Below are 12,988 nucleotides of genomic sequence, written 5' to 3'. Positions count from 1 at the left end.
ACCTCTCCAAAAACCAGAATAAACCTAAATTTGCTTATTAGCAAGAACACAAACCATCACAGCTGTAAAGCCGGCTACATTTCTTGGAAAATGACAATTATATTATTCTTCTCAAAAAAAGACAACCAACAACCAAAACAGTAAGAGATATTTCTTGTGGTCAAAGCTGCTGTAAAGGACTAAATTCGGGAACAGTCTCCACCTCTGGTGGGGATTATTCTAACACAGCAAATTGAAGCAGAAAGGCTACAAGACCCCTCTCAGGCACAGAACAGGTTTGTTTCAGAGACCACACTTCACTGCTGCTGTGACAACAGCTGCGTGGACATGGTCAAACACTAACCCCAACTGTTGCCTTCCATGTTTCATGTCATCTAACCAGCTCCTGGACACCACAAGGTTAGATGGCATTTTACCTCCCTATATTAAAACAGTGTTGTTTTTTGTTTTGCTTCAGATGTTTTTGCTGGTTGAGGTTGCATAGGAAATGCTATCACTGCTTTAGGGAAAAAAAGAAAACACACAGATTATCTGGAGATCAAGTATTTTCTTCCAAAGGAAAAAGAAAGCAAAACTCAAGAGTTGTTTGCAGTGTGAACTTCATAAGAATGTTTACATTAGTCCTGCTGTCTTATTAAATTTAATTTGTGTTATATATAAAGTATTTTGTGCAAACCCTCCATGCACACCACACAAAAATTCCCATGTGTTCTTATGTATTGCAAACACACTCTGACAAGGTAGTTCTAACTCAGAGTTAGTGATGGTCTCTGCAGATTTCTTCCTGAGGAAAAAAATTCTCAAGTTGATCTGTAGTTTAGGGAAGAGACAAGAGCCTCTTGGGAGGAGCCTTACTCAAGAGAAACACTAGAAATCTATCTAAAAGCTATTACTGAAAAAGAAAAGGTAAAGGTTTGGTTAGGTCTTAGTCAATATATAGGAGCATAACATCGAAGATATGCAAGAAGAACTAAGAGTCTTTTCTGAATTTTCACCACAAGCACTGTTTGTTCTTGTTGGTTCATAATATAGAGTTAAGTCATGCTGTCCTCCTTCTGAAAGTCTGCCAGCTCCCCGGCTACAATATACATGAAGTGTAAATAAAAAGTTATGCTTAGACAGAGGAAGGAACTCCAGCCTCTTCTGGGCAGGGCTGCCCATGCACAAGTACATGTTTTCATAGCAGACACCTAGAAAGACAAACAGCTGGCACCACACTGTGAGGCTTTGGGATGAGCCCAGAGCACATTCCTCTATTTACCTCAGGTAATCTCTGCGGCAAAGAATGAGATTTGCTTTTGTGTAAAGAGTTGATCCAACCTCTCCAAGACGACAGTCACAGCAGGCACACTTTAGACAGTCTTCATGCCAATACTTATCCAGAGCCTTCAGCAGGTACCGGTCCTTGATCTTGCGGTTGCAGCCAGCACAGCCCTTCTGCTTCCCTTTGGGCTGCACAGATAGCATTGGCACACCTGCAACACAAGCAAAGCATTTTCTTCAGAAGATATCAAACAGCTTCCCTAGGTTTCCTGCATTCAGGGCAGTGCTGTGAGCTGTAGGTAGATCTGTGAGCAAATAATGCTGCTGGTTTCATTACAAGGAATTCACACTGTAAAAAGCTGATGGTGAAAGAAACTTAAACCTCATTTGCTGTCACAGGGGGAGTGGGAGTGTGACACCTGCAGGAACACAGCCCTTTTTTCCTAAGGGTAGGGTTGACACAAAGCACCAGACTATTTTTTAATTAACATCTTGCAGCAGAATAAACTAGCTGCAATGTCAATATTTGTTTTTTCCCTCATTACCAGCAGCCTTGTGTTGTTAGTCATCTGCCACAGGCAATTATGAAGATCAGAAGGGCCACCACTGTATGTTCCCCCAATCCAACATGTTGGCTGGATCAAGCTTGATGGGGAAAGGAGAGTAGCGTAGTGGGTATAGAAAGATGTGGTAAATCACTGTTTTTATTCTCATGAACCCTTCTGGTCACAGAGGCCTCAATGAAAGCTAGAGTAGGCCAGGGGCTGCTGTAAAATCAATGTTATTCAAAAGCCCTTGAGGATTGCTGATCATAAGTCAACCAGTGCCCCTCTACCACCAGTGAAACTACAGTCCTTCAGCAAATCAGAGCTTTTCTTCTCTGAAGAAAGTAATAAAGAAAACAGAAGTTTTTTCCTCCCCAGAAATCCCTGCTGGGACTGCAAAGCCAGCATGAGCTAGCTGGGTATGAGGTAGTGACAGGACACTCAAGTCACGAGGCTGGTGGAGACTTGCTGTGGCCACCCTCCTCGCACTGCTGTCTCCAGCTTTGTCCTCTCCTCCAAGCAATAGTGCCTCCCGTGGCGAGCACTGACACGGGTGTGAGATCTGTCACTCATCTCAGATTAAGAAGGAAGCAGGGGAGGATTTTGAGGAATCAGCAGATAAAATGGAAAAATAAACAAAGATTTTACTGTGTTTGAGAAAGGGACTGGGGATGATGAAAGTAGAAATGAACTCGCTGGAAGGACAAAATGCCATTTTCTCTGGAGCTTTGATTTTACTTTGTTACTGATTTTTATTTTTACTAGTGTCAGTCAATGTCAGACAATGCTGGGCCTGGTACAAGCATGCTATGGGCTTAACCAATGCAGAGAAGCTGAGAGGGGGACACTCTGGCTACAGTAGCAAGTGTCACTGGTGACACACTCTCACACAAAGCTGAGCCACCATTTCTGTAGGAAGCGCTGGATGTCCCAGGAAGTAACAGCTTGATAATGGAATTATTAACAGTCCCTTAACCAGAGAGGACTGACTCAGTGCCACTGTAGTAAGTGACATTTGCTGCTTTCCTTAAAAGCCAGGGTGACCTGATGGTGGCTAATGCTCAGCACATGTAAAACCCACCACTCCTACAGTAATAATTGCTTTGTCAGAGCTGCAAGCAGATGACAATGGCACTTAAGACACCTCTACACAAACAGTGAGGTATTGATCCATTTGTTATCAAAGTGGGCTCAGCAGACCAGAGACAGGTCAAGTAACATTCAAAAACTCTTAAGGCTTAAAGAGCCCTCTTGCTCTTTGCTGCAGCACACTTGAAAGTTGATACAAGCAAAATTTTTTTTTACTCTAGTGACAAATATGCAATAATGAAATGAAAACTTAAATCTGTGTTTGCCTGTCATGTATGCAACCCATAATGCTCCTGAGAGAAATTCTGTGTACACAGCCACAGAAGAATGAGGAAAGCAGCCCCGTGGATCTAGACACAGCATTTTTTTAATTAATTTTTTTTCAGGGTACACTTTAGGAGCAAAGAGAAGCTTCACTTTCTTCACTTTTCATCCCATGCTCTCTCCAACTCTACTCCCGGAAAACAGCACATAATGAGAAGAGACTGCCTTAGTCTGAGGCAGAGAAAGGTGCATACAGGAGTTTGCATTTGCAAACTGTGTAAGACCAGTACCAGTGATGCAAGAAAACAGTTTGCATCTTGGAAAACTAAGACCTAGATGAGCGAGTAATTTTTTGAGTTAGAAGTCCTGGACACCAGTGAATCATTATCAGTGCCCCAAACAGGCTCTCTAAATGTGAGCTGCATACCCTTAGAGGCAGAGAGGATTTCTGACCAGGGGGGTAGGCCTTCATACAATTCTCTTTGCAGGGTTCATCTATGTAAACTGGAGGATCCTGCATCTGGAGGTGCTGCAGATTTCAGAATGCAGTCTAGACAAGAGTAGCCCCTCAAACCACCTTGCAATAGAACTGCTGTGTGGGAGGGGTCTGAGGTCATCTCAGTGATCCAGAAACACAAGATCTTCAGTCAGATGGGGCTTCCCAAGGCTCTTGAGCATTTCTGAAACCAGTGCCTTTTTGGATTTACACCAGCCCTCACCCAGGGCAAGGGCTCCACAGTAACAGCAGCATGGCCAAGCGCAAGGGTGACAGTGCAGGGACCATTGGGAGGGGTTGATTTGATGGGTGAGGGTGGGCTGGCAGGTTAGGAGTGTCTCCTGAGGCAGTGAGCAGGCTCAGATGGCTGTGGCCTGGCTGTAGTGTCGGTTCTTGTTCCCTCTGTGGCCCTGGCAGCCCCCACTCATCACCACCATCTCAGTTCCCTGCTATTACAAGCACACCGTTGTCTTAGGAGAGGCTTCTGCGAATAAGGGGAATGTAACACTTTGATTTTCTTCTAATAACTAGCAAAGGAACAGATATCTATATTTTTAAACAGTAGCTTAAGCAAGAAAAAAGCTATGTATTTGGTCAGTGTTCAGCAGGGGGCTTTCTAATGAAAAAAGGTACCATTTCCGAGATCATGTGATGTTCAAAGCTGCTATTCCCACTCAGATAATAACGAGCAAGGTCAGACTCTGCTGGTCAGGTTCAGTGTTTTGAAATTACATTTTGGTCTGTGAGGCTTCCCTACGACATCCCAACCAACCGGTCTGCACGGAGTGCACACACCGCTACGGAAAGTTGCAGCTGCAATTAGCTGGTGAGTTGACACAGCAGGCAAGGCGTGAAACAAAATTTCAGAAACTGCCAAACTTGATCAGCACGGGTTCCTCGCATGCTTGCCATGCCATTTCCCAGAAACAAGAGAGAAGCATCTCAGAAGCTTAACCCCTTTCATGGTCGAAGGCTTACAGAGAGACAACATGGCCAACATCAAACCCCACTCTTCTCCTCCTGCTTCCCCCTTCCAGCAAACCCCAAGCAGTCTGGGCTTTGCAGACAGAAGCCACCTGGAGAGCTGCTCTTTCTTTTTGGAAATTTCCCCACTGAAAGACAGCGATGCTGGTTCATTTCTCTATGTAGATTTTTTCCCTGGTACTTATCAAAACATGCCAAGTCACCTAGTTCTATTTGATCGGGGGCACGTGGTGTCTAACTGGGGCTGCCAAGAAACAAAGGGTTCACCTTTGACAAATTCCATGTGTGTTCTGCAGGCAAGGATTAAAAATGAGTAGTGTTGCAGAGGTAGGAAAATTAACAGCTGGACACTCACTTGTTTAAATACATGATCACAAAGGGAATACTGATTGATTACCAAATTCTGAAAGTACCATGAAGTTGCTCTCTCCTCTCTGGTTGCTAGCCATCCATTGCTATCTTTTCTTAGAAACAGTAGATGAAGTCTTTCTATTTTTGGCTACCCACACTCCCTTCTTTGCCCTTTACAACTTAATAGACTTGCTGCTGGTAAATACAAAACAAAACCTGTTCTGAGTGCTTGGAGCTCCAGTGCACATTAAAAAATTATAGACACCACCTCTGGACATACTGAAATTTATGGCTGTGTCTAAAGAGGCTGTTATTGTAGTGAGTAATCTAAACTTTACCTCTATTCACAGTCAGACAAACTAGCTTTAATCAGCCTGTATCTTCTCAGTCGGGGTCTTTCTATAAAATTATTCAGCTGGCTTTACAACACAAGTGTCCGCTAAGTACACCTTTAAATTTTTCTAAGCCATTTTACTGATATTTCTATTCACATGGCAATCAGCTGCAGTTCCTAAGGGCATACAGCCTCATTTCCAAGAGAGCCTGGGAACTTTTTATAAATGGTAGACCTTTTAAATAACAGTTATCTGCAATGGTCCTATGGCGTACAGCTCCACAGTGCTCTGGTCTGCAAGAGAGCTACTGGTCCCCTCTGAAAGCATGGAGGTTCACCACCTAATTTCTTTAATGCAACTCTAAAGGTTAATTGGTCTGAAAGAGTAATGTGGGACTGCTGGCTAATGATATATGCCTCCAGGCTTTGCAGCTTGCCTGTATTTTATACAGTCAAGTCCAAAGCAGAAAACACAGGTGAGATCACTGAGACTCATCAGACCCCTCCCCAACTCCCAGCAGCCCTCCCTCGGCCTCCCCCTCTCCCACCCCAGCCCTCAGCGACACCCACGTGTGCCGAGTGAGAGGGGCAGGAGCTGAGGGAGGTTCTCCTCCACCTGCACGTCAGGCCTTGTTAGAGGGGCTCCGAGCAGCGCGGGCGCCGCGCTCCTCATTACTGCTGCGGGGAACTCAAAACAACCCTAATGAGGAGAGCCAGAGCGTACAGTACGGGCTGGGAGGAGGGATGTCCTCCCACAGTCCCCAAGGAATCTGGCCAAAATCTTCAATTTGCCATTTATGACAGCTAATTAGTTATTCTATTCAAAATCTTTGCTTTAAATAAAAGAACTAATTATACACAAAGGTCAGTCCCCCACCTCCTGTGAAGCACACATAATTGGCTTATTTCCCCAACACTGTGTATGTTTTACACAATGCTTCCAGGCAGATGGCTTTAACTCTTTCCTTCTGCAAGTTTTTGGTGGGATTTTTGTTGCTTTCATTGTCTTTTTTCTTTTTTAACAAACAAACAAACAACAAACTTTTCCTCAGACTAGCTACGTTGGCCATACAAGCTTGCTCAACAACAAAGTAGACAACTACATCACACACACACACAAAACTTAATGCCTACTCCTTGAAAGCTTTGTGACAACCACTCCAGAGCAGTGCTTCCTATACAGTTGTACAGCCCCTTGCACAACACAGTACTGGAATTACAGTTTATTTATTCTCTACCAAAAATTCTTGCTTGAGCAGTACCTTTCAGATACAGTTACCACATTTCTGAACAACTTCTCTGCCAAAGACCATAATGATTGCAGACAGTTCCACTTCTTCTTTCTTCTCTTTTTTCCCCCCCCTTTATTCATTTTTTAAAAAATTTATGAGTATTAACAGGGGTGCAGCATTCCAGTGCTAAAAGCAAACCTGGTTTAAAGACCAGAGTTTTAGCAGTTGGGCAATTGAGCCTAGGTTTCAAAGTTCCACTTGAGGGAAAAAATGTTTACTTCTAGCATCAACACTTTTAAAATGAGCTGACCTCGTTTTGCCTGCTAACAAAAATCCCAGCATCCCAGCAAAAGATGAAAAAGTAACTGAAGAGTAGGAGTAATCTTATTAACTCCTGTCTCATCACAATAAATAAGCTGCACTCTTATGTCTTTTATCAGAGGATCTGATATCATTTAAAAGCATTAGAGCCCTGCATCACCCATTTAAGTAAATGCAGACAGTCATTGCCAAAAGATGCAGTGAATTTCATTCCATTAAAAAGAAACTCACTGTGTGTTCCCAGTATTGTATTACTCACCTTCTATGAATATTGCACCCTGCAAAACAGGTTAAACCATGCACTTCCATTGAACTGAGAGGATGTCGTCTCGGGCATCTTCACCAAGAATTTCATTTGAAGAATTATGGCCAGCAAGGTGAAACCTATCATGCCATCTGTATATCCAATTAAAACGTTACATTTGGAACACCGAGTACTTGCAACTAAATGCTTATGAACGAGCCTTAGACCATTCATCAAAATTATTCAATGGGTGACCATGATCTTTTTTCATTTCCAGCTGCATGCTGCAATATACAGCAAGTGATTTTTACAGCAGCCTTAGCAATTCATTTGTGGTATTCTGTCTTCTGAATCACTACTGAACAAACTTCCCAAGCATGGCAAAGAAGTAGTTTGAGAGGACAGCTGATAGGAAAACCAACATTTTGATCAGTAATTCTATTTTAATTATGCTGTACACCCCCTCCAAATAACATAGCTTTTTTTTTTTGGCCCTACAGTTCACAGCACACTTTAGAGAAACATCATTTAAAGCCTACTGTCCCTTGGCAGTTTCAGCTGCCTAAAAGTAACCCAAAGCTGCAGGAGTTGCTTAATGCCCCCTCCATTCTCCCCTTCAGAGACCCTGTTTTCAAGCAATTTGCTCAGACAGAGCAAGATATCCAAAATAATAATTCGCATCATCTGAATCTGTAGCAAGGTAGGTCCTGATTCAGGACATAAGGTTAAGGGTTAGAATCCAGATTTTCATTTTCCCCAGAATTTTGAGACTTCGAGTACCTGCTTTAAGACTCTCTGTAATGGAGTTGTTCTTACCAGAGAACAACCTGTAGCTATAAAGAGACACATGGCAGCAGGATTGAACACAAACCATAAAAATTCCAGTAAGCAACATTTTCCCTGTGCTCATAAATATGCTTGTTTGAGCTTTAATTTTTCATAATTGGCAGATGTCCAAAGCTTATTCTTAGCACATGTGTTTCAGCAAAATCAATTTTTACTGTTTGGAGCCCTGGGAACAGTAAAGAGACATGGAGATTTCTCCCACCTTCAACCTAGTCTGAGAACTTTCTGATCAAGGTTTTTTGATTAGTCCCAATTTAGTGTCCTCCAACCTGGCAAAGGTCCTGATTTTAGGTGCCCAGTTCCCTCCTTCAGCATCTGTAGTAGAAAGAAGTCTGGCAGTGGAGAGCCTACCCTCAAACCACCCTTCCAGCAGTATAACAACATCATAGATGAGAAAATTATTGAGGGATGGCTAACTTGGATTTTTTTTCCATTATTCCTCAATATTCCACTGATTTGCAGATGACCACTGAAAAGACCGTAAAACACTCCAAAGCTTTGCACTGGGGGGTGGTGGGTGTCAAATGGAACTAGAGTATTTGAATCAAATGATCATAAAGGTAAAAACCCTCACTTTTCAGCTCATCTAGGAATAAGCTGTGCACCAGTGTGAAAACACAGGGAAGGTTTTGTCCCCTGCTCTTCCAAAAAGGAAAGAAAATCTGATAGAAAAACCCTATATCAAATTAAAAATCCAAACGTGTGTTGGAGAAGTAAAAACTCAAGTCAATTATTTCCAGGCACATGTGTAATACTACACAATTCTAATCTTCCAGTTAAAATGCACTGTTTAACATATCACTACTGAGGTTTCAAGACATGAGCAAAGATGTGCAATGTAGCAGAGCTCAGGTTTAACACAGAAACATTAACATCACCCTGACAGACGTGGTACGCTAGATATGTGAATATTTTAAGGAGAATAGAACTATATCATTGCACAATCATCATCATCTTTTCTTCTGCCTCTTTGCAGACATATACAATGTCAACCTAAGCTTTCGGCAACCTTAATAGAATTTCAGTGCCCACTGCCAAATGGCCATTTGATGTTCTGCTCTGTGTACACTGATGAAGCAATCTGTCACAGGCCTTAATGCAGGCAATGATGACTATCCAATCTAAAGCTTTTACAGGCTTATAGAAATTTCTCAAGACTTTTGGAGCCTATAATCATCTGTGCAATACTACAAAGGAATTTAGAATCCTGGTGTTCTGTGTTTAATGAAATAGGAATATACTTTTTTGAATGTTTCTAGAAGAAATCCTACTTAGGCCAAAAACATATTTTACCCCATCAATCACCAGAAAGTCGTGCTGGCAACTCTGAAATAGCAAACACTACAGTGATTGCAAGTTATTGGAGTATGAAAATAACAAATCCTCCTGCCCCTCTCCAAATTTACTGCAAAGACAAACATTGATGCTCATGCCCTGCACAAGTTTAGTACAATAAATATACAAAGACTATAATTTAATTACATATTTTCTTAATTTCGAAGAAACAAGTAAAGATTCACCTATAGAGAATGCAAAAGGAGTCTATCTACTTAATGCAATCCATGCAAGAGATAAAATTGCTTCTGACCACCTACAGTTTGAGACATACACCTCCCCAGTGACTCAGAAGGGTGCAGTTATCCCCAAAACCCAGCCTCTTCTCCCTTTCCTAGGAAAACCAGACCATCTCATCTGCTGTTAAAAGTTGAAAGGAGAAGGGCAAGGGGAGATATTTCCTTTTCTTCTTGTTGAAATGAAAAAACACAACACAGTCCTTTGCTGGACCATTTGCATGCTGAGCTGTCAGACCATGCACTTACCATTAAAGAGATAGCATCCCTTTTCATAAGTCCATTTGGGATCCATTTTAGTGTTATCTAAAAATCAAATCTACATGGTAATCCTTTTAATGTACTCTTGACTTTTAAAAACAGCTTTATGTTCCTTCAGGAAATGTTTTAAGCCATTACTCAGTAATTACTACTCACCCATGAAAACACGGATCTTTTACAATATATAATCAGTTTGCTGACTTAAAAATAAAGCAGACTAGAATTTTGTCTCATGAAAGTAGCAAAGAAAAAACAAGGTTAAGAGAGCATCCTGTCTCCCCCTCCCCCCGATATTTCAAAGTGGTATGTTTTCCCTGTTGTACAAGGGAGGGGTTATAGTGGCCACCGTTCCAAGTTTCTGTGTTAAGTCTCCAGGTTTGGAGACCCTCAGTCTCAGGTTTGCATTGGTGATCACTGCGCAAGTGATCAATAAATAATTACTGATTTAGGAACCTGAATTCGTATCATTGTGGATATAAACTACACCCTTTGCAAGCCCTGAAGTTTTGAATGGCACTGTACAACCTCCCAAGAGGCTGGCAACATAGGAAAGCTAGGAATTTATGGAGTTGCTTTGGTAAGCTCCAGCTGAACCTGAACAAGTCTCAGAAAAGGTGCCAAAAATGGTTCCATTCTAGTGCAACTCTACTGGATTTATCTGGACCACACCTTCAGTCAACAGAGGCCTGAAATTACCTTGAAAGTCCTACTACAAGCCTTGCACCCTCTGCCAAACTCTTCTGTCCACCTGGAGGTGACTGGGAGGCAGAGGGGAGTCTGAGCGGGATGGTAAGCCAGCACTGGCTTGTCCTTTCCAGCAGGAGCCAGAAAGAGCTCAGTTTTGCTCAGTCACGGATCCTATCTGGGATGACCAAACAAAAAGCCATGACTTTGGTAATGCAGTGCTCAGACCACAGGAGACTCCTGGATATCCTGGCCTCGAATGCAGTTTAACAAAGATTCTAGATGTTTGTACGAAGCATGGCCTCCCAAAAACTAGTATGATCCTTCCCATCCCAGCGCCGACCCCAGAGAGAACAGCACCCTTCTCATTCAATTGCTCTGGCAAAGGCAGGGTAATATTTCAAGACTAGAATAAGACTAAATCTGTCAGAAAGAACTTGCTGTACATTGCAAATCGTAGCAACTAAAGTTGTTGTCCTCTTAACACCACAAAGATAGAGTAGACAGAGAAAGCGGAGGCTAAATACTTTCATTGCTTCTGTTCTCCTGTTTACAGAGGTCAGCTTTTACTTAGCCACAGCTTGTTTCCACAGACAGATTTTACTCTACCCCATTTCACTGCTACAATTAGGACAGAGAAAGTCCTGCTCTTGGCCACTTCCCCTTCCATTCACAGGGAAAGGTATGCAGACCCCACAGCAGCACTGTTCATTAAACAGTTGTTATAGCTGCAGTTGGCTAGTAATGATATGCCTCAAACTAATTTTTGTTGTTCACAACTGATTAAGTCAGGGCTCACAAGCCAGAGCTGGCCATTAATGCTATCCTTCTTTACAAGAAATTATGCTGATAAGAATTAAAAGTGGTTTCTTGGCATTAGCTGTTGTATACTCATTCTATAATGAGGTCCTTTGAGGTGACGTATGGAGACAGGATTTGAGCATTATTTCCCTGGACAACAGGAAAGAGTCAAGTAAAATTGCAAGACTTTTTTTCTTTTTTTCTTTTCCTTTTGTTTCTTTTTTATGAAATGCCCTAGAAAGGCTTAAAAAACTCTGCTGCAATTCCCCATATATTTCAGAATAAAGTGAACACTAAGGGTTTGGGGCAAGTTAGCAAGACATTTAATTTGCGTTAAAGCATCTTTGAGTCATATGAAATATACCATAACAGAACATATTCTACTACATTAAGTATTCAGGAGCATCACAGTACTCAGAATATGGATGAGAAGTTGGAATTGCACAAAACGTTCCTCTTCTTATAGTTGACCACTGAGTTGAACTCAAGCTGATCCTAAAGAAGCTGTTTTCATCAACCTACAGTAGCTCTGTAATCCTATTCCTTGAATTTCAGACCACTACCACTACAAGAATTTATGACCTGCTGCCTGCACTTTGGATGGTACTCACACTTTACTCTTTTCCTCAATGCATCCTGCTCCTCTGGATCATTACCACTGCTTTGTACAGCAACTGATCCCCTTAAAGTGGAAGTCTGCTCTTCATTTCAGTTATTTATGCTCCATTTAATTCTCACTAACACTCGTGAAGATGCTGATGGTTACACTTGGTTGAAAACAATGAAAAAAAAATACATCCTATGACCTAGCCCAGTGTGCAGAACTGAAAGTCTCCTGAAATGTACCTCCCAAAGTCTGGCCTGGTTATGTGTCTACTAATGCTTTGCCTGAAACCTCAGCCTAAAAAGAAATCCAAACCACCCACCTTCAGCTCCAAAAATGTTACATTTCCGGGCCAAAAAACATACAGAGCAGCTTTTTCTCTGCTCCATTTCCACGGGAGTCTCTACTGCTTGATTTGCTCAGTTTTCGTCCACCTCATCATGAGATTCCTGACTGCTGAAAAGCACTCCTTCACTGAACTAATGAAATAAGGAGTCTTAAGTGCCCTGCAATCCTTTTTAGAAAAGCCTGTATCTCCAGATGAGTCTCAATTTCACAGCATCAGGGAACCGTGTGCCAATGCGCTGAACCGGAACGCCAGGGCCAGCAGGAGTTGCAGACAACAATGCTAACATCAGGGTTATTTTAGATTAGAGTACTTCCAAATCAATTTTGGATTCAAACTTTTAAATGCACTCTCCAGAAGGAATCTGCACTGACTGGGTATTTTCAAGGCTAATTTTCTAAGCTTGAATGAAACTCATTCTTAGCTAAGGAAAAGACACAACTAACCTTTGCCACAAAGGCTGGGTCATAGCTATAAAACGAGGCAGACAACAGCCCTAAAAAATGAATAAACTACCTTAAAGATCATCCATAAAACTGCAAACAAATACCACTACAGATGCTGTAGGGAAGAGATTTTCACTGAGACCAGAAGTTGTCACAATAGTTGGGATCCAAGGCACTTCCATAGCTGAGATGTCCCACCTTCCCCAAGCCACCCTCTTCTGGCAGGGGTAAAAAGGCACCCTCTGGGCTCCCCAGGGCAGCAGGGCTGTGCTCCAGCAACGTGCACTGTGCTGCAGTGGGAAAAAG

The 12,988-nt window shown here is 42.2% G+C and overlaps 1 protein-coding gene across 2 annotated transcripts in view; it reads right to left on the bottom strand.

Moving 5' to 3' along the window:
• The window catches only part of LMO1 (LIM domain only 1), a 61,148-nt gene that overhangs the window by 13,895 nt on the left and 34,265 nt on the right, over positions 1-12,988 (bottom strand). For both annotated transcript variants that reach the window (XM_051620925.1, XM_051620924.1), the window contains exon 2: positions 1,262-1,475. In XM_051620925.1, the coding sequence (XP_051476885.1) occupies positions 1,262-1,475 (214 nt within the window). The remainder of the gene's footprint in view (positions 1-1,261; positions 1,476-12,988) is intronic.

This window comes from Apus apus, chromosome 5 (assembly GCF_020740795.1).
Source record: "Apus apus isolate bApuApu2 chromosome 5, bApuApu2.pri.cur, whole genome shotgun sequence".
In the NCBI taxonomy this organism is placed as follows: Eukaryota; Metazoa; Chordata; class Aves; order Apodiformes; family Apodidae; genus Apus; species Apus apus.
This window is presented reverse-complemented; position numbering and strand designations above follow the sequence as displayed.